General features: G+C 37.0%; 2 protein-coding genes across 2 annotated transcripts; both read right to left on the minus strand.

Moving 5' to 3' along the window:
• Positions 1-1,471: 1,471 nt before the first annotated feature.
• On the minus strand, positions 1,472-15,971 carry LOC121373866 (sodium-dependent lysophosphatidylcholine symporter 1-like). Its single transcript, XM_041500645.1, has 11 exons — positions 15,850-15,971; positions 14,801-14,879; positions 12,862-12,992; positions 10,669-10,759; positions 9,688-9,803; positions 9,075-9,155; positions 8,601-8,684; positions 8,048-8,163; positions 5,068-5,205; positions 3,986-4,159; positions 1,472-2,816 (listed from the first exon to the last, which is right to left on the minus strand). Exons 2-11 carry the CDS (start codon positions 14,847-14,849, stop codon positions 2,732-2,734), a joined length of 1,065 nt encoding a protein of 354 aa, XP_041356579.1. The 5' UTR covers positions 14,850-14,879; positions 15,850-15,971; the 3' UTR covers positions 1,472-2,731.
• Positions 15,043-18,864, minus strand: LOC121374380 (sodium-dependent lysophosphatidylcholine symporter 1-B-like). Its single transcript, XM_041501482.1, has 5 exons — positions 18,792-18,864; positions 17,311-17,469; positions 16,830-16,954; positions 15,846-15,976; positions 15,043-15,071 (listed from the first exon to the last, which is right to left on the minus strand). The coding sequence occupies exons 1-5, from the start codon at positions 18,807-18,809 to the stop codon at positions 15,043-15,045; spliced, it is 462 nt and encodes a 153-aa protein (XP_041357416.1). The 5' UTR covers positions 18,810-18,864.
• Between the last annotated feature and the right edge of the window lie 374 nt (positions 18,865-19,238).

The following is a 19,238-nucleotide window of genomic DNA, read 5'->3' on the forward strand; positions in this document are numbered from 1 at the left end:
CGCCACCACCTCCAAAACGATTCCTTTCAAGAACACATGGCGTGACGTAACGTTCACCTTGGCGTCTGTAGAGACGTGTCCTGTCGTCAGATCTGTGGAGAAGGAAACGGGATTCATCAGTGAAGAGGACACGTCTCCAGACATGTGCTGTCGATCGCAGGTGTTGTCTGCACCACTGGAGACGTCGACGTCGATGTTCTGGCGTCAGGATTGGCCTTCTGGCTGGGCATCTTGCACGGTTGGCGCAGACGTCGTCGGACTGTCCTCGCTGATACACCGCTGTTGCTAGGGATGGTACTGGCTGTGAGGGTTGCTGGCAGGATCCTGTTTCGCAGATGCGTGGTTCGGATCAATGTGTCTTGGCGAGGGGTTGTCACGGGTGGTCGGCCGCTACGGGGACGGTCCTTGACCTGGTTGTTTTGTTGATATGGTTGCCATAAGTGCCATATGGTGTTTCTGTTGACGTTGAATTGACGTGCGACGTCACGCTGCGAGATCCCAGATTCAAGCATCCCTATGACTAGCCATCTGTCATTTTCACTGAGGCGTGGCATGACGACATTGCATCAAACAGTTCACTAATGATGTTTTTCTGACATCTGGACTTCTGAAGGCTGCACAAAGTGGCAATGATTAGCGACTGAATGTCTGGCCTTTTATGATGAACACTGGACAGGATTTCTTCCGAATATTCCATGGTTTTTTTTTGCACAAAGCATGCAATCGCTGCAACAACTGCTTGGTTGCATTTCTTCGAGCTGTTCCATGCACATTTTCTCTGGTTTACATCCATAAATCCATTCCATTTATCACTAAATCACAAAATTATTACTCCAAACAATCCACTTCACAATAACTTTTGCCTTTTAGTATAGATAGATAGATAGATAGATAGATAGATAGATAGATAGATAGATAGATAGATACACAAACAAATAGATAGTTTTTGCCCACTGGACAGGTTTATCAAGCTTTGGCACGGTGCTAAAAAAAATCTGTCTGACCCTAGGGCTAGATAAATCTGTCCGACCCGAGGGCTAGACGATTTCTACATACGAGTGACGTCATACATATTTGTGGGGTATAGATAAGGCAATACCAACTCTCGGTAAACCTCGGCCCTCACAAAAAAATACTTTGTCCTTCGGGTTGGAATAGCCTTATCTGTACCTCACAACGGTGATAGATTCTATTAATATATAGAGAAACAGACAGACAGACAGGTAGATAGATTGATATATCTAAACGAAAGACAGGGGAAATACATACAACTATTTTACAATAAAAATAAACAACCCAAAATTAATACTTTATCATAAGGTTGAAACATTTATTTCATTATAAATGTAGTTGGGGTTTTTGCAACTATGTAATGATGACAACCATAATGCCAATATTATATATATATATATATATATATATATATATATATATATATATATATATATATATATATATATATAAACATGTTTTCTTAATTTCACAAATTAACACAAAACGTAATACAAAAATAAATCTGCACAATAACACAGTGAATACAATCGTACATATTAATGTCATTGATTTATCAATGATTACTTCTGTACAATGTATTTTTCATTTTATTTAACATTTTACAATTGTATTTCATATAATTATGACAGTAACAAATTTGTCAACCACAACGTATACATCACAACGTATCTTTTTGTCTTAACAGTTGTTATTAAAGACACTGCACTGACTTTGATACTATTATAACATGGTTCCAACTAATCTAACGTTTTTATGGACTAAAATTACACAATAAATACACGTTTTTGTTTAGAATATCAATATCGTAATATCTGTACTATTTCAAATTGGGTTTTACCGCCCAATAATTTCGTACGTATAAAACACACACACACACACAGAGAGAGAGAGAGAGAGAGAGAGAGAGAGAGAGAGAGAGAGAGAGAGAGAGAGAGAGAGAGAGAGAGAGAGAGAGAGAGAGAGAGAGAGAGAGACACACAATATATAACGAATATATATATATGACATAAAATAACGTTTGAGTGAACATTGAGCTGAAAATACATCGAGACACTGATATTCTAAAGAAAATAATGTATTTAATATACATTTAGTTGTTAAAAAGGTTCTGTTAGTCGGACCAGGACAGCACCTTGCTCTTTAAAGAAATATATTCTATTATGTAATGACTATGCACTCTAGCTGTATCGTTAGAGATACATATACTAGCAGATCAAAACCATCATTGCGTTCAGCGATAGAGAGCATAGCTAACGTTAGCGAACATTTTGGTTCCTTATGTGGTTATTCGGTTTAACGTGAAGCACAAAAAGCAGTCGTGAAGCACAAAAAGCAGTCCAACGAGCGTTCCCTGTTCTGTCTTGCTGAACAAACGTAAACGTTGTAACTGTGAATGGAGCCTGTGACGTGACATAGGTATTTGCTTTAATCGATAAAACAAAATAGTATTTCGATATATCGAATGCATAGGAGTACTGTGCTGGAATGGAAGGGAGGGCGGTTGTTCCACTTCCTTCTGCCGGAAGACACCACATCCGAGCAAATATAGAATTTTGGGCAAACTTTATGCCTCCCCAGTTACCAAATATTAACTTCTGATCGTCCATAGTAGATTTGATATTTCGAATTAGTGTTACGATGTTATATTATGTAGCTGAGTTGTTGTTGTTAGGGTTTTTGTTGTTTTTTAGTAACCTTTTATTTTTAAAGTGTAGTGTCACTTGTCGTCGAATTTCGTTTCTTGAGCGTCATCGTACGTGTCTTCAGTGGTCAATAGTACATCATCAGAGGTCAATGGTGGACTGAAATGTATAGAAATGAATAGACAAAACTTTGCATTTGATATTATTTTGTAAATCGATCTAATAATTGAATATTCATTTTGTAGGAATGAACGATTTAATGTTTAACGACATCCCACAAAAAAAAGGACCAGTTTTCGTATTGTTCGTAAGTGTTCCAACTGCTCACTCACTCTTTAAACTTAATAGTTTGTTTATGTTTTGTTCAACGATACCGCTAGAGCACATTCATTTATTAACCATCGGTTTTTGGAGGGGCGGGACGTAGCCCAGTGGTGAAGCGTTCGTTCGATATGGGATCGATCCCCGTCTGTGGGCCCTTTGGGCTATTTCTCGTTCTAGCCACTGCACTAGTACTAGTTCTAGTACAGTGACTGGTATATCAAAGGCTGTGGTATGTACTATCCTGTCTGTGGGATGGTGCATATAAAAGAAGGAAGGAAGGAAGGAAATGTTTTATTTAACGACGCACTCAACACATGTTTACGGTTATATGGCGATAGACATATGGTTAAGGACTATGCAGATATGGAGAGAGGAAACCCGCTGTCGCCACTTCATGGGCTACTCTTTTCGATAAGCAGCAAGGAGTCTTTTATATGCACCATTCCACAGACAGGGTAGCACATACCACGGCTTTTGATATACCAGTGGGCCCACCGACGGGGATCGATCCCACACCGACCGCGCATCGACCACTGGGCTACGTCTCGCCCCATATAAAAGATCTCTTGCTGCTAATCGAAAAGAGTAGCCCATGAAGTGGCGAGGGCGGGTTTCCCCTCTCAATATCTGTGTGTCTGACGCCATATAACCGTAAATACAATGTGTTGAGTGCGTCGTTAAAACATTTCTTTCTTTCTTTCCATCGGCTTTTGAATGTCAAACATTTGGTAATTCGGACATACCAAAAAGAAACCGCTACGGTTTTCCATTGACCGTGATTTGTGCCACATACTACGGCATTTGATATACCAGTCGTGGTGCACTGATTGGAACGAGAAATAGCCCAATGGGCTCACCTAGCGGATCAATCCTAAACTGGCCGCGCATCATCCGAGCACTTTACCTTCAGGCTACGTCCCGCCCCCACATTCCCTCTTTAAGTACGACCATGTTAACATAATACTCATTACTTATAGTCGTGATTTTGGAGATAATAAACTTACTCTCGATTTTGTACCTCTAGTTGGATTTCTCTTCTTTTCCGTTCGTCTATGGGGTAGGTCCACAGGATGAGGAGCCCACCCAGCATAAAGACTGCAGGACACGTCATCAACAGCCTCAGAGTAAATGACACAGATTCCGGTTGTGCGCACGCACCTGTGACATAACCTCCCAGCCTGAAAGCAACAAACCAGAAAAACTCTTTGTCAATAAAGCGAAAACTCAAAATGTCAACAGAGCAAAAACTAGCAAATATTTTACAGCAAATCTATAAACAAAATAGCAACGAATAATCACAGTTCTTCATCGTGGTTACGGCAACCATTTTGGATTTCATTATGGCTACCATTCCATCCTTTGACTGTCCCATACTCCAACTTTTTTTTTTTTTTATAATTTCATTTAAGATGAAAAGTAAAAGTGTTTTCGAAATAACAAAAAACAAAAAAACCTATTTGTGTGTCCAATTTGAAAACAGTTGGCTGAAAAATAAATAACTTGTAGTAAATTCCATAGCATGAAAAAAGGCGTTCCCCGCAGGACGGACTATAGTAATATTATTACTACTGAAATTAATTTTGGAAAAGTGGCAAATTTGTTAACGAAAACAGTAAGTAATATTTGTTGAACAACATCTCTGTACACTGTTTAATAAATGTTAGCTTATAAAGAGTCAGGAATGCCGTATGGTAATTATAAAACATAGGTCTAGTGTGCCAGAGATGGAAAACAGACCTGCTTTCAGCGAATCAAGTAACGCGAACTTTTTGGAAGGACTTGACTGGTTCTCATAGTGGTCATTCTGTTTAACATGAAACTTAAAACCCCCGTCTAGCTAACGTTTACATACGTCTGACTAAACTCAACCCAACTACCTCAATATAGCCACTGCTTTTTAACAAAGCTCAGCAAGATATTGTTTAAATGCACCTCTCTACAGAAGTATAACATGTACAACAAAGTTTCATTTACCAGTAGGTCAATCGATATGAGCCAATTGTATGTCCTGTCATACCCCACGTAACCATTCTACTAATAATAAAACACAGACTCTTATACATGTAATTTTATTTATAATACTTACTCTAACACCACTTGCGATATACCTAGGCCAAGACCTGTAGCAAGTTTGTTAAAGAACACATAGAACGAATAAAAAATAGCATCCTTTCTTTCTTGGCGCTCCACTAGATACAGGTCTAAAACATCAGGCAAAATTGACCTAAAATTATAAAATAAGCAGCAGCTTAGTTATTGCCATAATAATAAATAATTAGAACATCAGGCAAAGCTGACCTAAAATTATCAAATATGTGGCTTTTTTATTGCCGTAGTAATATATTATAATTATAAAAACAAGTGACAAAAAAGCATAATTCTGAATGACAAAACAACTATCGCATTCACAAAATGTATGTCTGAATAACGCAGAGTTAAAGCAAGGTTGTGATGATTCTCATAAATCACTTTTACTTGTTTTGTCTACAGGAGGACTTCCACTCTCCGGTATGCTATATACTGCCAACTTTGTCAGAAGACTGCCACTCTCCCGTATGTTATATACTGCCAACGTTGTCAAAAGACTTCCACTCTCCGGTATGTTATATACTGCCAACTTTGTCAGAAGACTGCCACTCTCCCGTAGGTTATATACTGCCAACGTTGTCAGAAGACTTCCACTCTCTGGTATGTTATATACTGCCAACTTTGTCAGAAGACTGCCACTCTCCCGTAGGTTATATACTGCCAACTTTGTCAGAAGACTGCCACTCTCCCGTAGGTTATATACTGCCAACTTTGTCAGAAGACTGTCACTCTCCGGTATGTTATATACTGCCAACGTTGTCAGAAGACTGCCACTCTCCAGTACCATACATACTACCAACTTTGTCAAAAGACTGCCACTCCCTAGCACCATACATACTGCCAACTTGTCAGAAGACTGCCACTCTCCAGTACCATACATACTACCAACTTTGTCAGAAGACTGCCACTCCCTAGCACCATACATACTGCCAACTTTGTCAGAAGACTGCCACTCTCCAGTATCATACATGCTGCCAACTTTGTCAGAAGACTGCCACTCTCCAGTACCATACATACTACCAACTTTGTCAGAAGACTGCCACTCTCCAGTACCATACATACTACCAACTTTGTCAGAAGACTGCCACTCTCCAGTATTATACATGCTGCCAACTTTGTCAGAAGACTGCCACTCCCTAGCACCATACATACTACCAACTTTGTCAGAAGACTGCCACTCTCCAGTATCATACATGCTGCCAACTTTGTCAGAAGACTGCCACTCTCCAGTACCATACATACTACCAACTTTGTCAGAAGACTGCCACTCCCTAGCACCATACATACTGCCAACTTGTCAGAAGACTGCCACTCTCCAGTATCATACATACTACCAACTTTGTCAGAAGACTGCCACTATCCAGTATAATACATGCTGCCAACTTTGTCAGAAGACTGCCACTCTCCAGTACCATACATACTGCCAACTTTGTCAGAAGACTGCCACTCTCCAGTACCATACATACTACCAACTTTGTCAGAAGACTGCCACTCTCCAGTATCATACATGCTGCCAACTTTGTCAGAAGACTGCCACTCTCCAGTACCATACATACTACCAACTTTGTCAGAAGACTGCCACTCTCCAGTACCATACATACTACCAACTTTGTCAGAAGACTGCCACTCTCCAGTATTATACATGCTGCGAACTTTGTCAGAAGACTGCCACTCCCTAGCACCATACATACTGCCAACTTGTCAGAAGACTACCACTTTCCAGTACATACATACTACCAACTTTGTCAGAAGACTGCCACTCCCTAGTATGATACATACTGCCAACTTTGTCAGGAGACTGCCACTATCCAGTATAATACATACTGCCAACCTGTCAGAATACTGCCACTCCCTAGCACCATACATATTGCCAACTTATCAGAAGACTGCCACTCTCCAGTACATACATACTACCAACTTTGTCAGAAGACTGCCACTCTCTAGTATGATACATACTGCAAACTTTGTCAGGAGACTGCCACTCTCTAGTATGATACAGTACTGCAAACTTTGTCAGGAGACTGCCATTCTCCAGTATCATACAGTACTGACAACTTTGTCAGGAGACTACCATTCTCCACTATCACACAGTACTGACAACTTTGTCAGAAGACTGCCATTCTCCAGTATGATACATACTGCCAACTTTGTTAGAGGATTGCCACTTTCAAGACTGGTTTGCCAAATCTAAAGCTGCACAATACAAAGTTCATTGGATAAACAAGTAGACAGTTGTGACAGCATCTGCTTGTGAATCACCAGGGCGAAAAAGTGATGATACCATGCGTTAAAGAATGAATGAATGAATGTTTAACGACACCCCAGCACGAAAAATACATCGGCTATTGGGTGTCAAACTATGGTAATGCAAATAAATAAAGTGATGATCAACATCAATATAAATATTCAAGGTTTAAACAAAAACAGTATAAAGAACTGTGCAAAAATACAAATACAAATATCACAGAATTTTACGGACACCGAATTTTACTCTAAACTTCAATTTGTGCTGTATTGGCCATTCTCAAAGAGAATGTTACACCCCTGCACCACGGTGAGGTTACAGCACGCGCAGGGGATGTGTTAAAGAAAGCGGATCATATCCTGCCCCACTGGATGCACTCGGTATGTGCACAGCATATAGTTGTCAAGTCTTGTTTTCATCCAAACATAAGTAAACCAAATGTTATAACACAACATCATGCACACTTAATGCGTGTATACACGGACACACGCATATCTACACATACATACACATACATACACACACACACACACACACACACACACACACACACACACACACACACACACACACACACACAGATCTATATATGCACAGAGTGACAGACAGACACATTCCAATATACACATTAACATAAAGCAAGAGAAACAATACACTCGTACACACATACGAATACTCAAACATACACACGCATGCGTGCGTGCACAAACACATACGCACACCGACAACTTACCAAGGTAAAAGAAGAGATACGGATATAGACAGACCAGCTATGCAAACCACAATATAATAGGCGTAGGACGCGTTTTCTGGTAGCAGAAACTGACTTAGAGCTACCGGAATAAATATCTGAAAATATATATAAAAAAAACAAACAATAATAATACACAACAATAATAATAATAATAATAAGAGTAGTAGTAGTGGTGGTGGTGGTGGTTGTGGTGGTGGTGATTTTGATAGTAGTAGTTGTTGTAGTTTTGGTAGTGGTGGTGGTAGTAGTAGTTGTATTGGTAGTAGTGGTAGTAGCTACCAGCCCCTAAAATGCCAAATCGCATATGCCTATGCACATTTTTGTTTTCCAAAACTACATTTCTTTATAACAAATGTAAAATAGGAAAATATGTTTAGTGAATCACAATCCACTGCCGAAAATAGTCCTATTTTTGTCATAATGTATTCATATTTTGTTTTAAAGAAATACCTACAGACCGACCATTATGAATACTGCAAATAAAATTGATTGTAAATATGATCCCAACTTTGCAATATTTTACAATACTTACTATCATTCCAGTTGCGTATATTTTCTTCTTGCCAAATCTGATGAGCAGACATTGCCACACTGGCATGCTTATCACAGATGTCACCTAAAACGATAAAAAAAAGTCCACTATAATTACATGATCTAATCAAACACTGCAGTAAGGCAAAAGGCCATGGGTAATTCTGTTTAACATCATATGGTCCACCATTTTTTTAATTTTAAGTACTTAAGATTTCACTATGTATTTATGAGGCAGATATCCAACATATCAACTATATATATATATATATATATATATTAGCACTGCAAAATATTTTCAATTAGCATTTTAATTGTTAAATTATACATAAAATTATTGCTTAAAATATTATCAATTTTCACAAAGGCAACGTATTTTTTTGTAAATCCAAAAGTATTTTTATACAAAAAAACCCACCAGGTATGCGCCTCGAGAACTAAGATGAAGGATTTTAATTTAACTCTCAATACTCACCAGTGCCAACATAATGAAATTGGAGAAATGTACCAGCTTGAGTGTATGAGTGCAGTATAATGCAATATTTCCTTGTACTATCTGAAAGTATGTGTAACATTAGGTTAAAGGTGTTATACATCGTCTCACAAAACATATAAATGGCAGAACAAAAAATTGCTCTAAATGTGAAAAGCAGAGACATTATGTTAAAATTCTAAATCCAAATTTACACTTTAAAAATTCAATAGATATTCTGAACGTACTTGTTATAACTATGGAATTATATATATAAGTTTGTTGTACGCAAAAAAAAGCGCTTATCTAATTCTATAACATTTATCAGTACTTAAAATTACGTCTATGACACTAGATGGATTGTAACCATGTTGGACCTTATTTTTCACAAAACGCATTCAATGAGGTCCAACATAGCCATGACTGAAATTACTTATATTGATTTCAACAGTACATAAAATCACACCTGTGGAATAGGTATGTTAGGTCAGGTCAGGTCATAGGGTTTTACGTGCAAATTCAGAGCAAGCTGTTGTAGCGCACGCCAATAGGTATGTTTAATCCTACTTGAATTTATACTTATGATATTAGTTGTGTTTTCAGTGAAAATACTTACAGCCATGGCTAAACTACAGAAGAGAAAAACCATCGATGCTTTAACAAATGGGCCGTATGTTAATGCAGTTTTGATTCCTTTGAAATAACTGGAATATGCTCTATCCTTTTTTAGAACTGAAAACAAAATACCATAAAATGCCATAAATATTTATACGTATTTTAAAATATTTTTAATACATACATAATAATGCTTGTTCAAAACGAACATAAAATATCAAGACCATTTAACTAAACAAATTCCACGGGATATTTTATGTTCCACGTTTATTTGGAATAAAACATTGATTACATGTTTCGCGTACGATCGCTCTCTTGTGGCCACAGTGCGATCGAAACACGATCGATCCCCGTCGGTGGGCCCATGTATTCAACACGACTGGTATATCAAAGGCCATGGTATGTGCTATGTTGTCTGCGGGATGAAAGATATAAAATATCCCTTGCTACTAATGGGAAAATGTAGCGGGTTTCCTCTCAAATACTACATGTCAAAATTTCCAAATGTTTGACATCCAAAAAACGATTCTTGATAAATCAATGTGCTCGAGTGGTGTCGTTAAACAAAAACAAACTTCAACTTGAGGCGCCGAGGTAGGGTGAAATTCACTGTTCTGCACGTGCACGTGGTTATATTAAGGTAGTACATGCTGTCCTCTTAAATATACAGATTCCTCGCTGCTAAATGGTAAGTCTATGCCCGAGTTTAACCAGAGAGAGCAGGAAAACGCCCGCTGATCGTTTTCCCCTTCACGCTAAACAGAACGACGAAGCGTTGGGAACAACTCATTCGCAGACATTAGCGTTGTTCGCTCTCACTCTCACTAAACGCAGACCAACCCATATCATTTGACTGTCAACGCGGGTTGTCACTCTATTCACAAGTGTGCTCAGGACATCACTCTTCACAACTATTCCATATACACATGACAATACATTATATTAATTATTACCTACATAGAAAACTGGTTTTGTCACATACCTATTTTTTCCTTGACTCCAAAAAACACAGCAATAATACACACGACGTATATGATTATGACAATAACAGAACCTAAAGTGTACGACCATTTCTGAAAAATAAACAAAACAGTTGGATTTCGGATGGTCAAAACTCTTGTATGCATGGGATGACCTTAGTGATATCGGGACTATGTTCATTCAAATATACCTTACAAACAAACTTGCATGTCTAGGCCCGTATTTTCGAAGCCATCTTAGCTACGACATACCGTAGCTAGTTAAGAGCAACATACGAATTTCGTAGATTTAAGATACGACAAACTTTCGAAGGTATCGTAAAGTTTTCTTAGTGTGTCATGATTTACGATATTTGTCGTAAACAAAAATGGGAACTCTAATTAAATGGAGATAGAAAAGATGGGGGTATTTCTCGGTGACGTCATCAAGGAAAGTCCCTCTCAACGTCATCTCGGTACAGCTGACTTTCCAGAATAATAGATTCTTACACACCCGTGTAGGAGATCACTGTTGTGTATCAGAATCGTATACAACGTATGTTGTAGATCGTTTCTGACAGGTCATGACCCAGTAACCAAAGCAATCGGACGTAAACATGCGAACTACATTTCTTCTATATTATTAAAATGGCTGCGCCTATAAACAACATTCAGATCAATGACTACATACAGATTGATGGGAAAGAAAAATTACTGGGTAACATCTTCTGTAAAACCCTTGGGTACTTACACAATGTACAATATCTGACGGTGAGATGCGCCAAGTCTCCGGTTACCGATTGCGAAAGTTACCAGACCACGTAGGCCCCGATAAAAGTGACATGAATCTGCCGGACGATGTTCTGGAAGAACTTTTTAAGGATTACTTTCTTGATGAGCCAAGTAATTTTGTATATGAACCCCCAAACACTTATGACCATTCAAATATTGATCAGTATATTGCCGAAAATATCAGAATAAAAACACCATGAAAAAAACCCCATTCTACACCATTAAACAGTTGAAGCATTTCACCGAAGATAATGGCGACACAAGACCGATTGAAACCATTCCCAAATCAGAATTATGTGACATTCTTTGTAGCTATTTTATTCAATTAAAAAGCCTGATGGTCAGACAGATTTTTCTAGTACCGTGCGAAAGCTGGATAACCCTGTCCATTGGGCAAGAATGGATACTATGCAAGCGTCCGAACCACCGACAAAGAGGCCCCGTAAGGGAAACTGATATTCCACAGAAGTGGAAATTTTATCATCGGATTCGTTAAACTGATATGACCAATGAAAACCAAAACAAAATTCGTTTATGAACGTTAGCGTTGTTCGTTGTCGTTAAACACATTTCAGTTATTCTGAAAGCTTGTTATCAGTTTTATGTCAGTAGTGTTTGAACTGGTGGAACAGACGGACATCTGGAAACGCAATAACATTGGCGCTGATTAGATATGGCAAAGAACTAGAGTGGTCAGTAATATCTGACTTTCAGTTAATTTGATACCAGGGTTTTTTAGGATTGTTTTTCGATTACCACCGAATCTATCCCAAGATAACTCAGTTGGGGTGCGACATCACGCAGTTCAGTAAGTCAAAAAGGAATCCGGGTATACAAAGTCGAGGTCTAAATTGTGGTGGACAAAATTTAACATCGCGGTGCGCCCCCAACTACAAAACATTTTGAAACATTTAAATACTTTTGGTGCAGTCGAGCGTACTCCGTGGTCTCTATCCAGGAAAAAAGGCACTGTAAATAGTATTTTATCATTTACAAGATATTTTATTATTTGACTTCTATTAACTTATTAAGCAATTAACTGTGAAATGTTACTTCACTTTTCTCTAAAATCATCTAATAGGCTCATAGTACAAATAAAACTTGTATTGAGCACAAAAGAATTTCACTGTAGGGCTTTTCTTATTAATACCCTACCGGTTCAACCAGAAGGGACTATTAGTTTTGTCTGTCTGTCTGTCTGCCTGTCTATCTGCCTGTCTGTTCGTCTGCCCCACATATAATGTTCCAGACTCTTTTTTTCCGCAGTGCCTTAAGATATTGAGCTGACATTGTGTGTGCATGTCGATTTATCCATGGCATAGCCCTTGAACTTAGGAGATATGAATACTTGTTAAATTTCAAACATACAATATTACATATCTTAGAGCTATGTATTTCTGGTACTAATGCGCCAATCCAGTCACCTGCTCAGCTAACGAATGCGGCGGGGCTGTAGAGTTCGTGTGAGAACAATGTCCTGCCGTCCGTACTCGCTCGATCAGTTTGCCTTGAATCAATATAGCAAGCAGAACTCCAATTCCTTCAGATACCATTCCTGTCAATAATAAATTACTTCTTAATATAAATCAGTAATTACTACATACGCGTATATAACTGACAATTTTATGTGCACAGTTAAAACGAATTCCCCCCCCCCCCCCCAAATATACAGCTGTTCTATTATCCGCATAAGCATGTACTATGTGTAGCATAATGTAGCATAAACGTTAGAGAAACCACTCACATACATATATAGCAGCAGATACTTAACCGTAGTAGAGAAAGCATCAAAGAATATAATGTATCAAGAGAATCTGCTCTTAAAATCATTATATCTTCTCAATATCCTCATCTAATACACCTATATGTATATCAACTACTGTGTAGATCAAAGGAATATCAACAATATGCTGACCAGTAAGATAATAATTGTATGCTGACTAGTGGAATACTAACTATGCTGATTAGTAAAATAATAACTGTATGCCGATTACTGAAATACTAACTGAATGCTAATTAATGAAATACTGACTGTATGCCGATTAGTTAAATATTAAATGTTAGTGAAGTACTAACTATACTAGTTAGTGAAATACTAACTGATTGCTGGTAAATGAAATACTAACTGTATGCTGGTAAGTGAAATACTAACTACGCTGATTAGTGAAATGATATCTGTATGCTGACTAGTGAAATACTAACTATATATATATATTTATATATTTATATATATATATATATATATATTAGTGAAATACTGACTTATGCTGATTAGTGAAATATTGACTGTATGCTGATTAGTGAAATACTATAATGAAATACTAACTGTAAGCTGACTAGTGAAATACTGATGTATTAACTGTATTTTGATTAGGGAAATACTAATTGTAAGCTGATCAGAACAAAAAATCCAAGAACATGTACATGAATATGCTGACTTGAGAAACATTAATAACTGCTGATCAGAAAAAATATCAAATATATGCTGATTAGTGAAATACTAACTGTTTGTTGATCAAAGAAATACTAGCTGTATAGTAATTAGTAAAATACTAGCAGTGTGCTGATTTGTGAAATACCCGTCATATGTTGATTAGAAAAATACCAACAGTTACTGTATGCTGACAAGTGAAATGTCACTTGTATACTGAATCGTATAACAGTTAACATATAATTATGAGTAAAATAGCAAATGTATGCTGATTTGTGAAATACATACTGTGTACTGAACAGTACAACACTATGGGGATTTTGATTAGTAAATATAGCAAATGTATGCTGATTTGTGAAATACATACTGCGTACTGGATAGTACAACACTATGGGGATTTTGATTAGTAAATATAGCAAATGTATGCTGATTTGTGAAATACTTACTGTGTAGTGAATAGTACAACACTATGGGAATTTTGATTAGTAAATATAGCAAATGTATGCTGATTTGTGAAATACTTACTGTGTACTGAATAGTACAACACTATGGGAATTTTGATTAGTAAATATCGCAAATGTATGCTGATTTGTGAAATACTTACTGTGTAGTGAATAGTACAACACTATGGGAATTTTGATTAGTAAATATAGCAAATGTATGCTGGTTTAATGTGAAATACTTACAGTGTAGTGAATAGTACAACACTATGGGAATTTTGATTAGTAAATATAGCAAATGTATGCTGGTTTAATGCGATATACTGACTGTGTAGTGAATAGTACAACACTATGGGAATTTTGATTAGTAAATATAGCAAATGTATGCTGGTTTAATGCGATATACTGACTGTGTAGTGAATAGTACAACACTATGGGAATTTTGATTAGTAAATATAGCAAATGTATGCTGGTTTAATGCGATATACTGACTGTATGCTGTGGCTGAATCTCTGTCGACTTGCTTCGAGCTAATGCACATTGTCAGAGACGTGTACGGGACATGTAAAGCCTGCAAGAAATATATAGCTTTGATTTATCAAAACAACATTTGGGAATATGATAGTTTATATAATCAATAAAATTAAAAAAGACTCTTTATTTTAAAATAAAAGTTAATAAAACTGGGTTTTTTAGAACTACACCTGAGAGCTTTATTATACCAAATCTATATCTCAAAATATGATCGAATCCAATAAAAACCCTAAAACGAAAAAAAAAAAAGTCGATATAAAGATTTATTGTCGTTGTCATTCGAATGGTTTAGTTTGTATAGTGACATAGTACTGTCCAGGAGACAAACTGTTGAAAAACATAATATATTAGATCCATTTAAAGAACAATATGCTGTGCTAATGTGACGTTAAACATACATCCTTTCCAATACGTTAACGTGACGTTAAACATATATCCTTTCCAATACTCTAACGTGTCGTTAAACATACATACTTTCCAATACGTTAACGTGACGTTAAACATACATCCTTTCCAATACACTAACTTGTTAAACATACATACTTTTCAATATGTTAACGCGTCTTAAACATACTAATTTTCTAATACGTTAACGTGTCTTTAACCTTGCATCCTTTCCAGTCCGGTAATGTGTCGTTAAACATACATCCTTAATTCCAATATGTTAAGTTATCGTTAAACATACATCCTGTCCAATGCGTTAACGTGTCGTGAAACATACACGTTTTGCAATACGTTAACGTGTCGTTAAACATGCATCTTTTGTAATGCGTTAACGTGTCGTTAAACATACATCCTTAATTCCAATATGTTAACGTGTCGTTAAACATACATCCTGCCCAATATGTTAACGTGTCGTTAAAGATACATCTTAATTCCAATATGTTAACGTGTCGTTAAACATATATCTGTTGTAATACGTTAACGTGTCGTTAAACATACATTCTTCCCAATACGATAGTGTGTCGTTAAACATACATCCTTTTCAATCCGTTAAACCTACGTACGGAGATTCCCGCCTGGAAGAGACACAACACGAGAAGATAATACGCCACTTTGCCTTCCTCAGACAAGTCCGGCACGAAAAACAGGAAGAAGTAAGCAGTACACGTAAACGGAGTAGACAGCAATATCCTGGAAACAGAAAAAAAAAAGTTTATTAAAATAGATTTAAATAAATGTTCCTGAAATTATCTCATGGAGAGGGGTCACTACGTTTTAATACCAAATTGTAATATGATATAATATTTTAATAATTTGTTATGTAACTGTCCACAAACTATGTACTGTATTGCAAAAGAAACGTCACATGCAAGTGAGGTTTCAATATTATGATTTTCAATTGTTCGAATATAGGATTTGGAACATCCGAGAAAGTCCATTATTTGCACACATCATCTGTGGCGTCTGGGGAATGTTTCCTCATATTGACGAGGAGGACACAACCATTACAGTTGGGATTTTGCAAGTCGATACCACATGAAAGTGGACTACAGACACACCTCTCCTGTACATGGAGTGAATAAAGTGGTTAATATTATTTCATTTTTATGTCTGTACTTACTGCATTTATTTATTAAGGGGTTTTGATTTAGCTTTCACTTTGCTTGCATGTATGATACTGCATTGAACAACACATTTATACCCCTCTACATGGGATGTGTGTTTGTATGTGAGGGACTGGAAAATAATAACGTTTAAAACAATACATATATATATATACATGTTATATATATATATATATGTATGTATGTATGTATGTATGTATGTATGTATGTCTGTATGTCTGTATGTATGTCTGTCTGTCTGTCTGTCTGTGTGTGTGTGTGTGTGTGTGTGTGTGTGTGTGTGTATTATTTTTAATTATACATCTTTGCATCGTCAGTTTGGAAAAGTCATAACAGATAGCTGGTTTTAAATAGAAAATTAAACTATTTTGTGCTACTCTATGTATGCGAAATGGAATGTTTTGGGTTTTATTACTTGCCAAGGCTTTAGTGTCCCAAACCGTGACGGAGGTGACTTATTGACGAGATATCCACAGGTGGGGTCGGAGAATGCGTCAAACACCTTGCTCAGGAAGATAACGAGGGAGACGTACCTAGGCTGTATCTGAAACACACAGAAAAAAGCATCGTTATGTTTTACTTTCATATATCATGATTACATGAAGAGTTTGGTGTATGTATCTCTCTCTTTCTCTCTCTCTCTCTCTCTCTCTCTCTCTCTCTCTCTCTCTCTCTCTCTCTCTCTCTCTCTCTCTCTCTCTCTCTCTCTCTCTCTCTCTCAGCATTATTTGATACAATAGTGCAAATTGTGTTTTAAAGCTTTAAACATGTCTTACCAAAAATGTTATAGACAAAACCCAGAAATATAACAAGGATTATCATCTTTTTCTAGATATTTTGAATAGAGTTTTACATTATTATCGTTAAAACCATCACCAAGACAAATACTGATTTACCTACCTGTGATATTTCCAGCAAGAAAATGTTAAGAAAAAATCCCAACACATTGTTGGTGATCTGAAATGGAGCACCACCTAGCGCAAAGCACAACTTTCTCCATACAGGTAACGTATCTTCGCCATCAGCACTGTCTCGATCTGTATCATTCAGTCGACGATACTGGTAATATACAATTAAATATACACAATGACAGACATACATAGACAGGCAGAGAGAGAGAGAGAGAGAGAGAGAGAGAGAGAGAGAGAGAGAGAGAGAGAGAGAGAGAGAGAGAGAGAGAGAGAGAGAGAGAGAGAGAGAGAGAGAGAGAGAGAGAGAGAGAGAGAGACAGACAGACAGACAGACAGACAGACAGAGAGACAGAGAGACAGACAGACAGACAGAGACAGACAGACAGACAGAGAAAGCGATAAAGAGAGTGATAAACGATGAAACAAACATTGAATTGTTTTATTTCCTGAATACAATAGTCTTATTATTAACGTATTTACCGTATGTTTATTGATATAATATTATCAGAATGTTTTCTGTGATCACTAAATTGGATTTCATAAAATATGCATACAATTGCTGTCAAAAACAGCAGGCTATATTCCATCCTCCCATTGACCTCAGAGTTGCATTTATTAAACTTGGCTTACAGGCTGTACTGGATACACCAACACGTTATTGTTTTGAACTGAAAGTGTCAACGTACAAAATTCTGCACATTCTGAAACATTCTAACAATTTCTTTTTTAAATAACGTATTACTTTATTTGGTTAAAATGATAATTAAAAAACCCTGCTACCGCAGCCCTTTACTTTTGTGGAATATAAAATTCAATCGTTGCTGCCAGTGGTTTCAAACTCATCATACTGATAAACATTATAGGCTTACTGTGCATAAATCTAATATAATTATATGAATGTCCGAAATAAAAATCCCCTTGCGGCTAATCCAAAGGAAATAATTTGTGCTGAACGACATTCAATGAATTAATTATAAACTACGACTATAATTGCTGTGACACAATCGTATGGAAAATGAGAAAACCAGACATGGTAGCACATGCCACAGGGTTTTGATAAAGCAGTAGTGGTGCCTGCAGACAGCAAACTTTACGAAAAAGGACATTCCACTGGACTAGATTCCGTTAAAGGCAGAATCTCAGAAATTTTGTTCTCAAACACATTTTCTTCTTTTAAAAAAAAATATGTTCAGGGGGCGGAGACATGATTCGACCCCTATATAAACTTCGCTCGCCACAGTTTAGATTCCCGTCCTGCAAAAATGCCTGCCCATACGCCTGATGCGACGCCCCTCACCCACCCACTCCCTCCGACTACAGGTCTACTCAAATACGGTACAATAATGGTGACATAAAGGTCGTTGAATAAATAAAGTTGATTAACCAATGTAAGAGATGTTGTCATCTACCAATTTGTTCTAAGATGTTGTTGACAGCTTATAGCAACGAATCAGCATAGCCAATACTCACCATCACAAAGTCGGACATGATTCCAAACAAACAACGTAGAGTAAGTTAATCAATAATGTCACACTAGATTGGCAACTGTAGCACATCTCTTTCCCACAGCATTAATCAATAATACAGGTAGATTTAATTATATCCGGGTTCATCCATTGTTATAAACTTTACTCTAACAGCATTACATCTGTATCAACCTGATACTGCTCAGCTTTCACAAGGGATATTTGGAGAAACGTATGTCAAGTAAAATAACAGCATTTATTGTGTTCCATGGATAATATATATGTCTAAGTGTAGTGATGCATTAATTACCGAGGTCATATATGGAACATCCAAACCGCAAAGTCTCGATCATCACAAATTTAAGATGTGCACAAATTGTTTATCATGACATTATATCCCTAGCGGAAGTTGAATTAAGAAATGTTTACACTACACCTGTACATACCTGCT

The sequence above is a fragment of the Gigantopelta aegis genome, chromosome 6 (genome assembly GCF_016097555.1).
Source record: "Gigantopelta aegis isolate Gae_Host chromosome 6, Gae_host_genome, whole genome shotgun sequence".
Lineage (NCBI taxonomy): Eukaryota > Metazoa > Mollusca > Gastropoda > Neomphalida > Peltospiridae > Gigantopelta > Gigantopelta aegis.

Coding starts and splice junctions, on each gene's coding strand:
- LOC121373866 (XM_041500645.1), bottom strand. CDS start 14,849: ATGTGCATTAGCTCGAAGCAAGTCGACAGAGATTCAGCCACAGCATAC. Junction 12,993..14,800: donor AGATTCAGCCACAGCATACA/GTCAGTATATCG, acceptor TATTATTGACAG/GAATGGTATCTGAAGGAATT. Junction 9,804..10,668: donor TGGAGTCAAGGAAAAAATAG/GTATGTGACAAA, acceptor TTTTGTTTTCAG/TTCTAAAAAAGGATAGAGCA.
- LOC121374380 (XM_041501482.1), bottom strand. Junction 16,955..17,310: donor TCTTGCTGGAAATATCACAG/GTAGGTAAATCA, acceptor TGTGTGTTTCAG/ATACAGCCTAGGTACGTCTC. Junction 15,072..15,845: donor CCAGGCGGGAATCTCCGTAC/GTAGGTTTAACG, acceptor TTTTCGTTTTAG/GGTTTTTATTGGATTCGATC.